Source organism: Thermobia domestica, chromosome 11 (genome assembly GCF_964235325.1).
Source record: "Thermobia domestica chromosome 11, izTheDome1.hap1.1, whole genome shotgun sequence".
Classification (NCBI taxonomy): Eukaryota; Metazoa; Arthropoda; class Insecta; order Zygentoma; family Lepismatidae; genus Thermobia; species Thermobia domestica.
The window spans coordinates 20577424-20595757 of NC_137464.1; the positions used below are offsets into that span (position 1 = coordinate 20577424).

Consider the following 18334-nt stretch of genomic DNA (forward strand, 5'->3'; position numbering starts at 1 on the left):
AGAACCACTGCTACACAGGGTGCGAAATACTGAGGATGGCCATTCCCACACTTCAAAATTTTGGAAGAAAATTCATCCTAAATAATTTACTGGAGAGATAAGGTGACATCGACACTGTCAGAAGTATACAAACTATTTACAGTAAATCTGTGCAGTTAGTGGACAACCTAGTGGATAAGCATTATCCCTAACCTTACATATATCAATAATTTTGGATGTTCAATATATGAAATCTTCATTTCAAAACTTTCCAGTGCAATTTTTTTTTTTTTTACTTATTTATTTACTCCTATCTCTCCCCGATCATAACTGTTATGATTTCGCATCCTGCTGCTACATATTTGAAATAAATTATCCCTATATTCTACACAACAACTGATATAAGGTTCCATGAAAACAACCAGCTTGTATTACAATGTTATTTATTGAACTTATTTACATATTTTGTATTATTTCTAACTTATTTCCTTAATTGGGTTCCTCAACTTCAACGGTGTGACCTTCCACTACAGGTTTTGAATTTCTTCGTTCTCTGCAAAATAACGACCATAAATACGTACTGAAAAACATGTAATTGATTGCACAGTTAAAAGAAAACATTCATATTGTTTACCTTATAAATACGCTCTCATTAAAATAAATTATTATTCTTTGAAGTAAGTGCTACACAAGGCAACAGAGTCTGGCACTCGTTTCTCAGATCTGGTGATCCATGGCTTGGAGGCACTCCAAATATGATCTCTATAGCATTACGGTAGAATTTTTTATAGTGAATTAATATTCCCTAATCGAGCTCACCTATTCAGATGTTAGATTTGTAGTGTGACACTTCTTATTCAAAGTGTCTTGACTATGTCAAATACAATATAATTCATCTTCCCATACTGAAAATTAATAAAGTAATTTTAAACACTACTATACATAAACATTACCCAAACACTCTTTCGGTTTAGTGGCATCCCTTATATTCTACATTTTACGTTTTACAGCCTTATTTGATTAAATTTTGACGATCACTTATAAGAAACACTTGAAAGGAAAGAATCGCGTTTGTTACAATTACAACATACTCTCCCACAGTCTGATATTAAGTCATCTCGGGATCGCACGAATCTGTCTGGGTCTACAGGGTCAGGGATCTGACTACTTCGGGATCACGAGTCACGAAGTATGTTACTCGTTTCATCACTGGTACCACTGCATGGTATTTATTCACTTTACCTATTTCAATGTTCTAGTGCCAGTAAATTTTCAGTACAGTTTTTTTTGTTTGTTTCCTAGCTGAAAATGTGCATTGTTCTGTGAGAGCATCAATTGAGATAAATCCAGAAAATGTCATATTGACTCACTCGATACTGTTGTATAAGCACGGCGTTACGAAAAACAAACGAAGTAATCACTGATATAAGAAATCACTGAGAGATGGAAGAACAAATATTTACTTATTTCTGTAATTTTCTCTCCATGCCTTGTATGAAATGCAATCTGATCTCACGATTCACAGGAAAGATAGGTCATAAGTGTGTGAACCTATATACCTTGTATTCTTCACGGAGCAACATAAATGACAGATGATGACCTACAAGGCGTTATCCTGCGTCACGTACAACAGAACGCGTGGGAAAGTGTAGTTCGCAATTCACAGGAAACGTGTAGAATTTACTAAAGTAGGCACCGTGTACACGGACAACTTCGTACCATTTTGCAACGAGTTTAGAACATACCTTAGAGGTTCAATGAAATATTTCTCTTTAAAAATAAAAAAATAAAAAAATTACTGGTGACTAATACGTAAAGAGGTGTTGAACAACAATTCACTGGAATTATTTGTGACAGTAAAACAAACGGATTTTAATCCTGATCCTTACAGCGGAGGAATACATCTTTGCAACGTTTCATTCTTTCAAAACACAAGAATCACTGATAGGAAGACATGCATATTGCCTTCATCATACATATCAAATGAAGAAGGGATGACTCATTACCGTAAATGTAACACTAAGTTTATTTGACCCATATTCATGGAACGTCGTGTCGGAGTCATTAGCGTCGTTTCACAATTCATTATAGAGAAGTAATAAATACTCCTGCGACCTATCGACCTAGTTCTTTATATCCCATCTTTGAAAGCAGAAACATTTCTCAGTGTACATGGCACAAGGCAGGAAAATCACTTCATTTACTTCAATCCAGTCAAATTCTGAATGCATTTTAAGACCTATGTCTCCCTATTCATTTTCCTGGTAATTTGTTGTTGAGTGTTTACGCATACGCATACTTTGGCGTGCTCCATCCTATTGAAATCTTTTTGTCTTTGAGGGAAAAAAACTACTCTTACTTTTTAAATTTATTTTTTATTACTGCCACTGCTGAATGAAGTCTTTATCTTGTGGATAAAACATTAACCTTTATTTCTTGTTCAATTTTAGTGTTGATTACTTCTTTTTCATACTGAATGAAGTCTTATCTTCCCGAAAACTCGGGAATGTCTTTGTAAGAGAGAAATGTGCATTTACTATTATTTTGTCTTTTAACAAAATTTTCTAACTGCTGAAGTCTTTATCTTCTAGGAAAAAAAAAACTGTTTCTTTATTAGTTTTAATGTTATTTTACTTCTTTTCTATCTCCTGAATGAAACCGTATCTTCTGAGAAGGAAAAAAAAAACTAGAATACCATCTGTATCTTAATTAATTATAGTACTTTATTGCTTGTTTCTATAATAAACGAAATAATCTTATCGTCTGGAAGATTCTGCAATTGCATATTTCTCTATTACAATGGCATTGCAGAGTTTTCCAGAATGTAAGATGATTTCATTTACTATAGAAAAGAAGTAATTAACTCTAATCAATCAAGAAAGAGGGTGGTATTGTAGTTTTTCTCTCATGAGATGAGTTCGTTCAGTAGATAGAAAAGATGTAAAATAACACTAAAATTAGTCAAGAAAAAAAGAGGTTAGTTGCTTTCTGTTTTTCATGCAGCAGGTAGGAAATGTTTTTAGAAGGCAAATATAACAGTAAGTGCCTATCTCTCTATTACTCTGACATCGCAGTTTTCAAAAAATGAAATTTCCCGCAGTATAGAAAAGAAGTAATCAACACCAAAATTAATCAAGGAATAAAAGTTATTCTTAGAAAAAAAAAGATTTCATTCAGCAGATAGGAGTAATCAAAAAATAAAATTAACAGAGGTACTTTCTTCCAGAAGACAAAAAAATAAAAATGTAAACAGTAATGAATCTCGATTTTAGTTAATATTTCCATCCTCCGAGGAAAGTAACAGGCAAGTTGCTAAATTATAAAGGATAATAAAATAATAAATACATACAAGGTAAACATTTCATCTCATTTCACTGTGTACTAATACATGAGTGCGTAAAAATGAACTCATCTCGCTATATAAAATACAAAGACCTAAGTGATTGAGTGACCGACAGATCTTTGCACAGGCCAAATCGCTTAAGATAGACAAGTTAAATATGGACAGTACATGGGATTTGTTACGTAGGATACCACTAAGGAAGGATTTTTGCAAATTCGACAGGAAGGGGAGGAAAATAGGTGTGGGACGTATTTTTAAAATATGACCATATCTCCGAATTCCTTAAGGTTACAGACTTGAAATTTGATATTCGGATGTATCATTTCAAATAATTTGACATATTTAAGCGGTTTTTGATATTTTAGTACAAAGGAAAAAAAGAAAAAAAAAGGTGAGAAAGAAAAGAAAAGGAGTGAGGATTACAATTATTATAAGATGTCAAAATCTCTGAATTTATGAAGGTTTGAAACATGAAATTTGGTATTTTCATATTATTTAAAATAAGTAGATAAGAATTTAAGCGCTTTTGAAATATGCCTCGGAGGTAAGAAAGGGGGGTGGAAAGAAAAATGGATGGGGATTATAATTATTATAGTAAAGTATTTAATTCCTTAAGGTGAGAGATTTGAAGTTCAGTATTTCCATTTCTCATTTAAAATACTTTGCCACGTGTTTCGGCCCTCTTTTTTCTTTTTTGACATGCTAGTAAAAAGGGAAAGAAACGATGTGGAGAGGAGAAAAAAAAGGTGGGGATTACAATTATTCTAATAAAATGTCGGTATCTCTAAATCTTTTAAGATTTGAAATATGGAAGTAACTTCTCATTTAAAATTATTACAAAAGCGTTTTATGATACATATCCTAAAAGGAAGAAAAAGGGAAGGATTACAATTATTATAATAAGATGTTCATATCTTGGGGTCCGGGAAAGTAAGAGGCATTGAAACGGTGGAAATCTCTTTTTCCTCCAAATCCACAGAATTCTATGCATATGATATTGATCTAGTGACCTATAGATGCGAGAAATGTAGTGAATACAAAACGTATATGTAGAGAAGAACGCGTCCATGGACTAAGTTGCAGATCCCTGGCTTATTTAGTGATGGTAAGAACTTTCCGATATCTCTCGTGATTGTAAGGAAAATAGGTAAAACTATACTTACCTACGCAGTAGTCTAGGCTCCGCCTGCTGCAGCCAAACACCCAATACTTCCTTCACCGTTTCTTCTGTTGCGACGGTGTACATCTTACGAACAGCAGCTGAAAAGAAAGATAGAATTTCAAGCAAGTACTAGCGATTTTTATTCTTTAAAAAAAAACTGTCATTTGAAATAAATTTCCCTCTTAAATAGCTTTACGGAATTATGGTATGGTTTGTAAACATGGATACCTAGAGCTGAAACTAATTCCTATATTATTTTTCAAGTCACCTAAGCTAGGCCCCTATTTTGTGATTTTTATGTAAGGGTACTATAGAAAGTTATCTTCCACCACACTTTTGGTATATTATATAATGGAAAAGTTACATTTTTCGATACAAGTGTAACAAGACTTTCTTCCGGTGCCCTTAGTGGTGATATGGTTTTGAGTCAACGTTTAAAGTCACCTTAAATAACACTACAAAAAACACATGTGTTTTGGCTAACTTCGTTGTCACGAAAAATTGAAAGATGAAGTCGACAGAAAGACGAAAGTTTGACTATTCGCCGTCTTGAAAGCCTGCAACTTTTCTCTTTTTATACTGGAATTATGGTAACATCGAAAGCTATGTTCTTCTAGTGTTTTATCTGCGTTCCAGTGTTAGACAAAGAGCTCTGAAATTTTGCACCTTTAAAATATCGGCAGGGGAGACAGTTTGGCATACTATGTAATACTACCAGACTAATAGTGTTGCCAACCCAACAAAGTTATATTCGTGTGGTAGACAGTATCAAATTTACAGGTATACACGAAAAGTCTGGTGCAAAATTATACTTCACAGTAGTGATTCCTACACTGTACTTCAATTTAAATTCGTTGACACTATTGACTTTATTTAGCCCTGGAATCATTCCTACCTTGGAATTTTATTTGGTTTTAGATTTTCCGTACACCTTACAAATTCTTTTGAATGCTTTTTCAAGCAAAGATTTGTTTAAATATGTACTTTGCCAGTAAAGCTTTGTTTACAACATAGAGTGTTGGATCAGTTATTGAATTTCCTATACATTCTACACAGATGTTATATTCACCCAGTAAGGGTGAACACATTTACATATTTTACTACTTGACAGTAAAAGAATCCTAAAGTACTCAAAGCATACTTTAATCATGAAGAATTACTTCTGATTGCTTGGGACATACTAATATGAGAACACACGTCCAGTACGAGAGAAGTAAGAGTTAATAATTAGCAAACTGGAATTTTGTATGGTTACTAGCATAAATAAATAAATGAAGTTAAATATTTCAGTACAACTTTTCAAATCAACTTACTGTTGATCTTATTGCACATTTGGTTGGACCCAAAGGTGTGCTTTTTTGCTTCATGATCCTTGGTTTCCTGCCAGAGTAGGAGAATTCCATTGCGAGTTTGTCGCACAAAGTTCTTCTTATTGCATTGTGAGCGAAACCTTTTAAAATCCTTACCACCAATTGACAGTAATACTTTTACCTGAAAGAAAGGAAAGTATTTAGATCTAATGCATGCTGAAATCAAAAAGAAAAGCAATATATATAAGGGTCCGTATTGTTATGTTTTTCTACCAGTGGAAAAAAAAACGAAGCATGAATGAAACTAGATTAATTTTTAGATACCGTAATGTGAAGTGTGAAAAAAAAAGCGTGGGGTTCTGAGTTTTACGGAAGGCCGTATCAAATGGGCTACGTGACTAACAAAAACTGTTTGCCTGGGATTTATTTGGTAACTTTCAGCTTTATATCGGAATAGCGGTTATTTAAAAGGACCATTGTCCGTTTGAATTAGAAAAAAATACTATATATATATATATATATATATATATATATATATATATGTATGTGTGTGTGTGTGTGTGTGTTTGTGTGTGTATGTATATGGAAATTACATACATTCCAAAAGTAACAAGTAACAGTGGGTTAATCAATGCTGCCAACAAGTAGTGTCAGAAAATAGCTAAATGACGCACAAAAACTAGCTAAAAATGGCTCAACTTACCTTAAATTATAGGTAACAGAATTTAGGAATAAAGGAACTAAATATTTGGTACTTTAAGTCTACTAGTTTACAAAGATGTTCTAATATTATTTATCTTTTGATATCCTCAAATCAAACAGTTTCACAATACAATTTGTTCCTTCATTGACTAGAAGTAATAAAATCTCTTGAATTATTTTCAACTTCTAATGCTGGGTATGGCTTTATAACACTATTGATCTATCACAAAAATATATACATGCACATGCACGTATCTCAACAAGAAAAACTCCACCCAAACTAAAAATACACTAGAAACTAATCAAACAAATTGACTATGGAGAAACCAGATCCAGGAATCCCAATTTACCGTGACGGATAGGTGAGACTGATAAAAGATATCTAATCTACTGTGACAATGTAAGTGCTGTTGTAAACAAAAGAATTAGAAAAATACCAAGATAAACTACTTTTTTTTTTAGGTTTTTCATATTTTCTAAAAAAAAAAAAATTGACTGCAAAAGATGTAATTGCCGCTATATTAGCAAGTATGAATGGCAAGTTGACCAAAATTATAGTCCATAGCTAATGCACATGATAATGGCTAAATTGGCAAAAATGGAGTTGATGCTAACATTGAGTCAAAAGAGAGATGTTCCAAAAAGACGTAAATTGAAAGATATAACAAAGATTTGAAACCTGTTTCATAACTTGTACAGGTTTGATAGGATACTTACATATTTCTTTCCGAAGTTAGGTTCTTCAAGCTTTCTCTCAAATGTTTGAAAATCATTCAACGTTCGCAGAGGCAGAAGGCCAAGAAGTTCGGATTCTTCGTTTATGGACTCTGCTTTCACACTCACACCATTACTTAGAAGTGTGTCGACCTTCTTCTCGACGGAAGATACTCTTTCACTAAGGTCAGCTAAAGTAGATTGCATTTGGCCAAATACCATTCTGATATCTGCAATAAATTTTAGGAAATATTGTTTTGAAGGTGTTAATATAACTAGAAAATATATTATTTCACAAACCACTGAAACAATTAAATGTACATTCATGTTCAAAATGATTGTCGCATATCTATAACTGTCTTCTTGTAAGAATATAATTTGATAATGATTTTGCAGGATACTTTAAATACCGATACTATGTGTATAATCGAGAAATGTATATTTGTGGAAAATTTTATAGGGAAAGAATTATAAGCACATAAATTAGAATGAGTAAAACAAATGGTCAAGAAAGCTTTATTTTCGTTTTATTGTTCTTATTTACTGCTCTTTTGACATGAAATTTGCCACATACATGTCTTTGCCGATTATGCACATACCAACATTGTAAGAAATACAGGGCGAATTCGTTATCAAATTTTATTCCTACAACAACATATTTATAGACATGCGACAATAATTTTGGACATGGGTGTACGTTTGTGGTGGACAAACACCGTGTGCGTAGATTTTCTCAGTTTTCTACCGTTCCCCTCCACTTTCTTCAATCCATTATTTAATTCATTCTCATCATCACCGTCTTCTTTAGGCTGCCCCGCATAACCGTGGGACAAAACTCAAAGATTTTATTTAAATATGATTTCGCTGTTCATTTAATCAGAAATCTTGGGGGGAAAAGTGGGGAACAATTAGGAAGACGTGTGTAGAAGACCACTACGTTGCAGAATTATGACCAGGTCATTAGAGTATGATTTCATAAATCAGCACTGCGGAAGGAAAGGGTTGATTGCTCAGAGGTAGAACGTTGCCTTTTGGTGCGACGGATCTTTGGTTCAATCTCCGGCCTTATGAGTTTATGATGGACAATATCATATTCGTGAGGGTTTTCCCGTTCTCATGCCACTAATTCCTTCATAATCATTCACTATCATTAGTCATCCGTGTATCTTAACATTAACCCTAGGAAGACTAAACTATAATTGGTCACGTGAAAGACTAAGGGGTGTCAATTTTGCTCGTGGTTGTAAATTCCAATTTTAACCCTACTAATGTATTTTAAAGTTATTTAATGACTGCTACTAATAAATGTGAGTTGTAAAACTATTTTAAGACTTGTGAAATTTTATTTTAATAGGAAATATTACAAGTCCCAGTACAGACTACTACCGCATTTGGTTAGCAGACATGAAGTAGCTTGAAATACAATTCGCCTGTGTAGACAATTTACTATACTAAACCTGAGAGTATTACGTTTGCTCAATGTATAAAAGTAGATTATGTTAATTTAGTCATCCATTCAAAGAATAGATAAGTTTACATGATCCTTTCAAAGTAAAACTGTACTCCTCTTAACATTTCTAAGTTGCTAAAAAAAAATGTACTTAGTCTCCTGCGCTAAAAAAAAAAACTACCACAATAATGTGCTTTCTAATAAAACTAAATTTAAGTTTAGATTACAGAAGAAAATACAAAAAAATTCAAACGTTGTAAAATTCATTTGTTCGGGCAAAGAGAAAAAGAAAGTGCGGGCAAATTTGACCCACCTTCGTCTTTCTATGGTTAAGGACATAACAGCGGGGTTATGAAGAACGGGACCTACAGCTTAAAGTGAGATCCGAACCACTACTCAGTTGCACTCGAGAGATATTGTTCTTCATTTGAACTCGAAACTAGAATCCCTTGATAACAAAGGCGATAAATCCACAGACCCATCATCCACGGAGGTCAACTGATAGAAATACGTTGCAGTGATCTTGCATACTTGTGAATATTTTAGGAGCCACTTAAGAACCAAAAGGGAAAGAACTGCAAAATGGAATCACTCTATAGTTATACAGATTAAATCAATGGACAATTTTAAAAGACTATATAGTACAGAAGATCTAATTTAGTCAGTCAGAAATATAGGCTTAATTTAATTTGCTAATCAATACAGGAAGTGACTAATAGTTCTGGACCATTCATACTATCTTTCTAAATAAAACTTTTTATTATTATTATTATTATTAACAAACCAGTCAAACCTAATAGAAATATCTGTTTCGTCGATCTACTTTCCAATGTTATAAATTTAGACACTTATTCAGCTTCTGTGGAAAAGTTTTGTTGACCGTCCGCTAGTGTGGCAGCGCACTACAGGCAGTTCGGCGGGAACTCCAAACTTGATAAAATAAAATCACAATTAAAGAGACAAGTTAAAAAAGTATTTTTCGCGAATCCAACCCCCACTCAACTTGTGGACTATCATGCCTCTGACAAGGAAAATTCAAGCTTAACCAATGCTGAAGGAGTAGACTGCTGAATAATTTATGATGTAATGGCAAATCATTTGCAGAACTAGTTGACCTATGACCTATAGTTTGAGCGAGTTGCGTTCATTTCTCGAGGTTGCGACCTTGTTCAATCGAATCATCAGCCTCAAATTACCTTTACTCTCAAAAAAAAGGGGGCAACGGTTACTCCACTTTAATCTAAGGTAAACGTATTAAAAAAAAACTGGTATAAAGCAAACATTCCGGTTTAAGTGAAAAAAAGTTAAAAGAAACACGGTTTTGGCCAATCCTGAAAAATAGCGTTACTTCTTTATTACATCCGTTCAGATTGCAAATATTTTTCTGAGATTTTAGATCCAGACTTCATTCACCTGGTAGAAAAAAAAAAAGTAAACAAAAGCACTAAAATCAATTAAGAGACAGAAGTTACTGTTTTTAGAGGATAAAAAGATAAAAATGTAAGCAACGAAAAACCTAGTTTTCTTCAAACTTACACCCTCGACTTCTTACCTAACAAACTTCAAACTAATATGCCAACTTATTTTCGCGTAATAATCCATTTTGAATTATTATTAATATCTAATAACTAATTTTTCGAAATTCATCGTTCTTTTACCTTAAACCCAAAAGTCCATACCCGATCGAACCTTTCCTTGCACTTATTGTAAAGCGATGAAATGAGTGATATCACTTAATCTAAGATTGATGAAGTATACCTTAGAATAAGTAATTGTTACTAAATAAAGTCGGACATAAGTATTTATATTCTTCAATTTTGCCCCCAACCTCCGAATAAATATGGAAGAACATAAGGAACGAAAGATAAGCATGATGCATTCTAAAATGAGTGAAATGTCCAGGCTTGCTTGCTGCATTTAAATATCATCCGTACCGATTCTTGGGGAAGCCACATCGGTTAAAATTTTTAGTGTATCGGTGAAAGCTAAAACAAGAAAGCTTAGGCAATGTATTAATTCAAAGCAGTTTTCTCCTCGATTGTAGAGATAAAACGTAATTTTCATTACTTTAGCGGACGGCTCTCCAAATTTAAATCGATTTTTTCACTAGATTTAAGGCACTACTTTACAAACGCTTCACGAACCACAGCTGAGCGAGCGGAGGGGATTAGAAGCCCCGTAGGACTCGTTTTTTCCCCTTATCTTTTAAGTTACACACGATTGGCATTGCAGCCATTGTAGACTGTCATTTTCCAAAACTTAACATACAAATACTGGCATTTCGTTCCTTGCTTGTATTCAACCGCCTTCCGCCCTGGCAAATAGCTCCACCATAACATACTTACTTTCCCATGTATACTCATTTGCACATACAATTTATTGAGTTTAAAACACTTACATTATCATTTAACTACCTTCATTATTAATATGGGGTTAACTTTAGCAGATGGCTCTACCTAATTAAATAAATTATTTTAATGTGTTTAGACTTCATAAATCGTATCTGTTATATAGAATCCTACGAAATGGAAAATTAAGTATGTTATGGTGGATCTAATTGACAAGGCGGTAGGCAGACGAATACAAGCAAGGAATGAGATGGCAGTAAGTACATATGAAGCTTTTGAAAATGACCGTCTGCAATGGTTGCAATACCAAACGCGTGTAACTTAAAAAGTAGAAAAAAAAAAAACGAGCCCTGCGGGGCATCTATTCCCCTTCGCTCGCTCAGCTATGCTACGTAAAGTGTTATGTAACGGCATATTTTTTGAACTGGGAGGGGGCAATATTTTGCTTAAATTTTGTACTATCTTGGTATATATTTCGTATTTTCTTTTTTTTTTATGGTTTAGGTAGGTTAAGTTAGTTTGGGTTAGGCTGGGTTAAGATACTTGGGCATTACTCGAGCAGATGGTTCTACCAAATGTTCACACATTGCATTTCCGGGTTCCTTTTTGTAGAATATCTACTAAATGAGAAGCTAGTGCATAAACCACGAACCAACTTGTGCTAGGTGGCCACAAAAAAAGCACGAATGCCATCTAACCGAGTCAGGGCAGGGGTGTTGCTGGGTATCCCGAGCGGAGCGAGGGGATGCGTCCGTAGAGAGCAGGCGTGTCAGCGACGGAGGACATGCACATAAACGAGGAAAGTGGAAAAATACATAAAATATCCGCAATAATTTTTACACGGTGATTTTACCTGAATTCGTACTTTCTTCCTATATTTTCTGTTTTTGATGATTTAGGTTAGGTTTGGTTAGTTATGTTAGTAAATACGGTTACGTAACACCAACTCATTTCTCCTGTAAACACGGTGGTTTTACCTGATTTTGGCCTCCAAGTTCCAAAATTCTCTATATGTAACAGTATTATCTCAAATCTAGTGAAAAATGACCATAAAATCGATATAAATATGGTACAGCCGTCTGCTAAAGCAATGCCTTAACAGTTATCAAGTATTCTACCTATAAATTTTTAATATGATAAAGCCGTCTGCTGAAGTTAACCCTCTAATTTTTGTACTGATATTCAGGGGGGTCCGAGGAATATTTTCTAGGGAGGGGCCCATCTCCATGGTTGCTATATTACGCCTGGTATTTAATATACATGGTTTCCTATATTATGTATACATTTTCGTAAGCCAAAGGGGGCCCGGGCCCCACCGCCCTCCCCTTCGGGCGCCTATGCTGATGCTAATTGTCAAGAGCCATCACTGACTTTAAAGAATCTAATGGCTAAATATGGTATACATTATACGGATGAACACACTTAAAAAAAAGAAAACATAAAAGGTATAAACATAAAATTCCATCCATATTTGAAAAGTAATGAAGTAATACTATCCTAAAAGCGCTCAGCGCACCAGTCTAAAATAAAAATTACCTTTTTATTTTGTAACTAAAACTAAAGTAGGGCTTACTATTACATTTCATACACATAGCTTACCTTTGTTTACCTTTTGGAAGAAATCAAACTACTCACCAATCCTACAGATGGCTCCATTTGCTAAACAATCGACAAACGTCAAGCGTTTTGAATCAAGCTTGAAATAGGCTTAGTAGAAAGTTGATAAATTCAAGCTTCTTGTCAAGTTAAAAACAAGCTAAAATAAACGTTGATTGTCGCTTGTCGCATTCAAGCTTCTTTTCAAGTTAAAAACAAGCTAAAATAAACGTTGATTGTCGCTTGTCGCATCAACTGTACATTGCTAAGCCAAAATCAAGGGAAAGCGACCCTTGATTTAAGCTTACATGCTATCTGGGTTATAGTTATGCACAAAACTATAGCGTTTGGTCCCGGGCAGTAGTTCTTGATTAAGCATAATAAAAATTATTTTGAATATAATTTATGGATAATAATAATAATAATAATAATAATAATAATAATAATAATAATAATAATAATAATAATACTAATAATAATAATAATAATAATAATAAGCTAAAATAATGTTTTTAGTTTTCCAGAAGGAAACCAAAATTTTCCTTTCTTTCAGGCCTCAAAAACACTAGCAGCAACACTTTTTTTTGGCTTTGTACATTGTAGCTGCCCCCCCCTAAAAAACGACGGGCCCCCCTACACAAACCTGCTGGCTACACCCCTGCCAATATGCCAATTACAGCACATTTTACATTTTTGACAACTGACCAAGAATGAAATACAGATAAAAAATTTATTTCTACACATTTATCAAAGATTTCACAAATTCCTCTTAATTCATATAATCTCAGTACTGTACGCACATGAAAAGATTATGAACAAATAATTCCTTCCGTGTAGATGAACAATGAGAGCCATTACATAATATATCTACTTTAATTTTCCATAAAACCGTCTCTTAATTTTCATAAAATTCTTATTGTATAGTAGTGTTTTCTAATGGATATACTTGGAGGAGATTGTGTCGTTAACTGAGTAACCATTTTCGCAGTGAGAAGCATGCGGGAGAAACAGCAGGTGTATATCAAGAGAGATGTAAGGCGCCGAAAGCATGGTGAAGTGCAGGCAAGTTTTGGAGAGTATACAATGTACATGACTCCGTTAAAGCGGGCTTATAAGATAGTGCTCTTACAGTTATTGTAATTTTTACCATATTACTCTAATTAGGGATATCCACCTTGAGTACATGTAATCCTTATAAATTGGTATTCATAGTGACATAATAGCTTTTTTCTGTAAATTTTGGTACCCATGTTGTTCAACTACACCACTTCTTTCCTTGTCATCATTGTAAGTATGAACTTTTTATGTAGATTAAGAATATGGAGACACTATTTCGAAAATTTACGGGTAAAATCTATAGATTCACAAAGAAATAGTAACATATCCAAACAACTTAATTATTAGCGCAATATCGTAGAAATAGTTCAAATAGAAATAGTGTGCCTGTAATTGGACCAATATAGTAGAACTACGACAACTACAGTGTCATTGTGTAACCTACCGTACAGGAGGCAATTCTACCCAATATGAACTCTCTCCCAAAAGTAGTTTTGAGCCACACTATTGTAAATTTCTCTCCCGTCAGTACATTCGGTGTTCTAACGCTCTTGTAAGTTGCTGATATCGCTAATAGTGAAATTCCTAAGTTACTTCGCAACAGTGTCATAAGCGCCCTAACAATCAGTGCTACTTTTCAGCCGGGGGATTAATAAATATTCCCTCGCGCAAGCATGCTTAATAAAATAGAACATGGCCAATAGTTTAGTGGTTTTTATGCTGTTACGAGTTTATTGTGCACCAAACACACACACACACACACACACACACACACACACATATATATATATATATATATATATATATATATATATATATATATATATATATATATATATATATATATACAGGGTATTTCAAAACAACACCCACAACAAATGAGAGGTAGTTCCAAATACAAAGACAAAATGTATGGACAAACCAGAGTATAGAAATATTTCCTTTCGGAGCGCTATGAGAAGCCGAAAATTTGTCGGAAAAATGCAAAACCATCCATAATTCGGGAACAAGATGTCGGGTAAAAGGGAACTCTATTATTTTTAGACATTATTTCCATTATTAGATCCTATTGATGCACAATTTGATGTGGTGCAGGGGAAGGAAGTTCATCAGAGGGACAGTTTTTCTCTGTGAGTTATTCTCAACTTAAACAAAGTATATCAAACATATGCATCTTTCCTTCTTACTTAAACAATATACTATGATTTTTGTTTGTTGAAATATTATATTTGATTGGTGTTTATTTTTCTTATTCAATTTTTGCTCAGTGGTAGAGCGTTCACCTCTGGTGCTTGGGGTCCCGGGTTCGATCCCAACCCCCGCCAAGTGAACTTTGTGGTGGACAAACACCGTGTGCGTGGGTTTTCTCGGGGTTCTCCCGATTCCTCCCACTTTCTTCATTCCACCATTTCATTCATTACTCATCATCACCGTCTCCTTTAGCCTAACCGGCATAACCGTAGGACGTAAAACTCAAAGATTTCATTTCATTTTTCTTATTCAATTTTTGATAAATATTCTGTGAATTCTCCAGTTTCTTTGGGGATGCCCTTGCGTCGCTCCTGAATCACATGCAATTGTGCATCAGTAGATCTATGACTAAAAATAATTAATATTTCGTTTTACCCGATCTCGATCCAACATTTTGTTCGCAAGTTATGGTTGCTTTTGCATTTTTCCGACAAATTTTCGGCTCCTCATAGCATCGAAAGGAAGTATTTCCACACTCAGGTCAGTCTATGCTCTTTGTCTTATCTTTTCGAATCTACCGCTGTGTTTAAGGCCAGATAGGCAATGAACCTAGAGTCTGTCTAAACACACATTAAATAGGGGAGTAACAGAACTTCGACCGTCAGTTTCCTAAGCTAGCCAGCAGTTTCTGGGTACACAGGCTCCGGCTGTAGCTAAGCTTGCGGAAACAGATTGCCAGGTTCAAAGGAGGCAAACTTTGACCGTCAGTTTCCCAAGCCGACCAGCAATTATGGACAGACCCCTGGCTGCCGTCAAGCTTTCAAAAACAGATTGCCAAGTTAGCCACTGGGACAAGATATGAATGGTAACTAAGAGAGTTGGGAGAAGCCCACAAAGTGAGAGGCAGAGTGACGGCAAGGATTACTAGAAACTACTCGGAAATCCTGGGATAGGTCGTACCTAAGACATTGTGGACTCAGTCTAAATAGTACGACCTTGAGGAGCCCAAGTCCGACGAACGAGCCCAAAACCGGGGTTTTTAAGGGGCTCGTTGGGCCATGTAGTCAGCACCAATTTACATGTCAGGTGCATAGATGTAACATGTGCAGACATTGCACTAGAACCGTGAGGTCAATGGTTGGACATGCGTGGTATTCTAAAAGTTCCCTGGGGAAGAACTAAGAAGTAGTTAGCACCCTGAAAAGGAAGCTGATTGGTTTGCGCACGACACTAAGAACAAAGTCGATTAAGAAAAGTTCTCCGTGGGCGGAGAGAGTAGTGATTGGAACACGTCATGCTTTTAACATCAAGATTGGTTTACAACAAGGTGCCTGGGCGACACTAAATGAGAAGAAAAGATTTTGTTTGTGCGTATGCGTGTATGTATGTGTAAACTGTATTCCGTGTATTTGTGTGTGTTGCCTCCAAACTCGGGCAAAGTGGTTTACATCGGTATATACAAAAATCATACATAGTTTCACTTGAAAAAATAAAACATGAAAGATTTTATATATGCTTGCACCAAGGATCACACCACGAGTTTTACTGGGTGGAAAATACTGGGTACAAGTAACAGATCCAAAATCTTAAGATTAGTCTGGGGTACAAAGAGATACATGTTACTCAACTGTTTTGGGGGCACATTCCGTAACGGTTTGTGACAATGCAACGAAGATTTGCGATTTGCATTTTTGCGTTGCAGTACGCAGAATTTTGCGAAGATGGCTATGGAATGGTCGTATTTCGTATAAGCCTTCAAAAGGGGAAGCATAACGCAACACAAAACACAAGAATCAATTATATTCAATTAAAACTCAGATTTCTTGTTTTGATTACGCAAACCGTTGCAGAGATATTCTTTAAGACTCCATCCGGAATTTTATACAAAAGAAAACATCGAGATAATCCGTTGGGTGTGAGCGAGGAGGTGTAGGATACAATCATATTATTTTTCAATGTTAACACAAATATTATTATCGATTTTCCACATTCAATAAACACAATTAGGAATGGTATCGAGACTAGACTTCATACTCTCGATCTTGTTTCGATTGACAAATAGCTGTCTCGAGGGCCAAGTCTCGAAATAAATTATGTGAAAATAAAAATAGAAATGTGTAATTAGAATGATCTTACAGCTCGTTGTTTGCACTTTTTCATTATATCTTTTCATTCTATTGTGGGTCACGTACTTATCCATAGTTAAATGGCTAACGCTCTATATAAGTGTTTGCGGGTTCAATCCTCAATAAGTGTATCAAGCCTTGAATAAAACCCGACGAATGATTCACACCCCATTTTAGGCTAGTTTTAGACGAAAGCATTTATCGTAGCAGATGTGCTGCCAAAAATCTCGTATAATATTCTATGGCATCAAAAGTATATTGTGCTTTTACACGGTAGCATTTTGATAAGCATTTTGTCGTGATGTAGCAAACAAATCACTGGAGAAGAGCGCAATTATGGCTCCAAAACTAAAAAACAGATATTTCAGTCACTATTTCTTCTAAAGCCATTTTTCGCATATGCTTATTATGATACAAAGGATTTTTAACGGTGCAGTCATACTATACAGATCCATAGATTTTAAAATTTACAGAAAAAATTTCTAATATTTTAATAAAGTAGTGTATAAGTAATGGAAATATGGTGTGCACCTACATCTGAGATGCGTATTTACGTGGAAATATAGAAATTAAAGTCGAACCTGAATGCACGTAATCTTCAATAAGTTACCATAAATTTTGGCAAGTCTGTAATTTCCCCATTTTGTATCGAGAACAGAACCCAATCAACACCTTCGGAGCTTCTAACCCGTTCCCAAGAGCACACCTCAAAAATGATTGCTGAAGGTACAATAAATGAAACGAGAAAGTATTTTTTAAAAAATGAATTTCTGTGTGGATCCGTATAGTGAAACTGCACGCTTTTAACTTTGTACAAACGAGGATGTTCCTCATATTTTTAATCAACATAATAATAGTATCCCTACTCCAACTCATTTTTCTTTACTACAATTCTATTTCCCACACGAAACAAAGAGCATGGATATTTGACACAAAATCTTTCGCTTCCTTTTAACACCACGGCGCTGCAATCGGAGCAGAAATGCTGGAGAAAATACTACGAAATAGAGCAGGTTCTATCGACAAGAAATGCCATAGGATATGCCATTGCATGGGAAATGCTATAGCATTCGCTACTTTACACGGTAGGATATCGATGATACGATTTTTGCTACGAGAAATGCTGCGATAAATGCTTCCGTCTAAAACTAGCCTTAAGCAATAAATCTTGTCTCATATAGTCTCAGTATTGCCTATACAATTAAACTCTAATCAACCGAAAGCGCTATTTAATTCCACATAACACAGTTGATAGCAGTAAAAGAGAATCTAATCAGATCAAAATTCAAATTAAAATTCTGCAGTTTCTCATTTATTCGTCGTTATATTCCTCTTTGGCTGATGTGTTCACCACAGA

The 18334-nt window shown here is 34.8% G+C and overlaps 1 protein-coding gene across 1 annotated transcript; it reads right to left on the reverse strand.

Moving 5' to 3' along the window:
* Positions 1–405: 405 nt before the first annotated feature.
* Positions 406–12699, reverse strand: LOC145663962 (uncharacterized). The gene is made up of 5 exons (XM_081730195.1): positions 12644–12699; positions 7214–7440; positions 5798–5975; positions 4486–4582; positions 406–532 (listed from the first exon to the last, which is right to left on the reverse strand). Exons 2-5 carry the CDS (start codon positions 7430–7432, stop codon positions 469–471), a joined length of 558 nt encoding a protein of 185 aa, XP_081586321.1. The 5' UTR covers positions 7433–7440; positions 12644–12699; the 3' UTR covers positions 406–468.
* Positions 12700–18334: the final 5635 nt, after the last annotated feature.

What these genes read in the sequence shown, in the direction of transcription:
- LOC145663962 (XM_081730195.1), bottom strand. Translation starts at nt 7,432, where the DNA reads ATGGTATTTGGCCAAATGCAATCTACTTTAGCTGACCTTAGTGAAAGA. An exon ending in CTAACTTCGGAAAGAAATAT is followed by an intron (nt 5,976 to 7,213) that starts GTAAGTATCCTA and finishes CCTTTCTTTCAG; the next exon opens with GTAAAAGTATTACTGTCAAT. An exon ending in AATGTGCAATAAGATCAACA is followed by an intron (nt 4,583 to 5,797) that starts GTAAGTTGATTT and finishes CTTTCTTTTCAG; the next exon opens with CTGCTGTTCGTAAGATGTAC.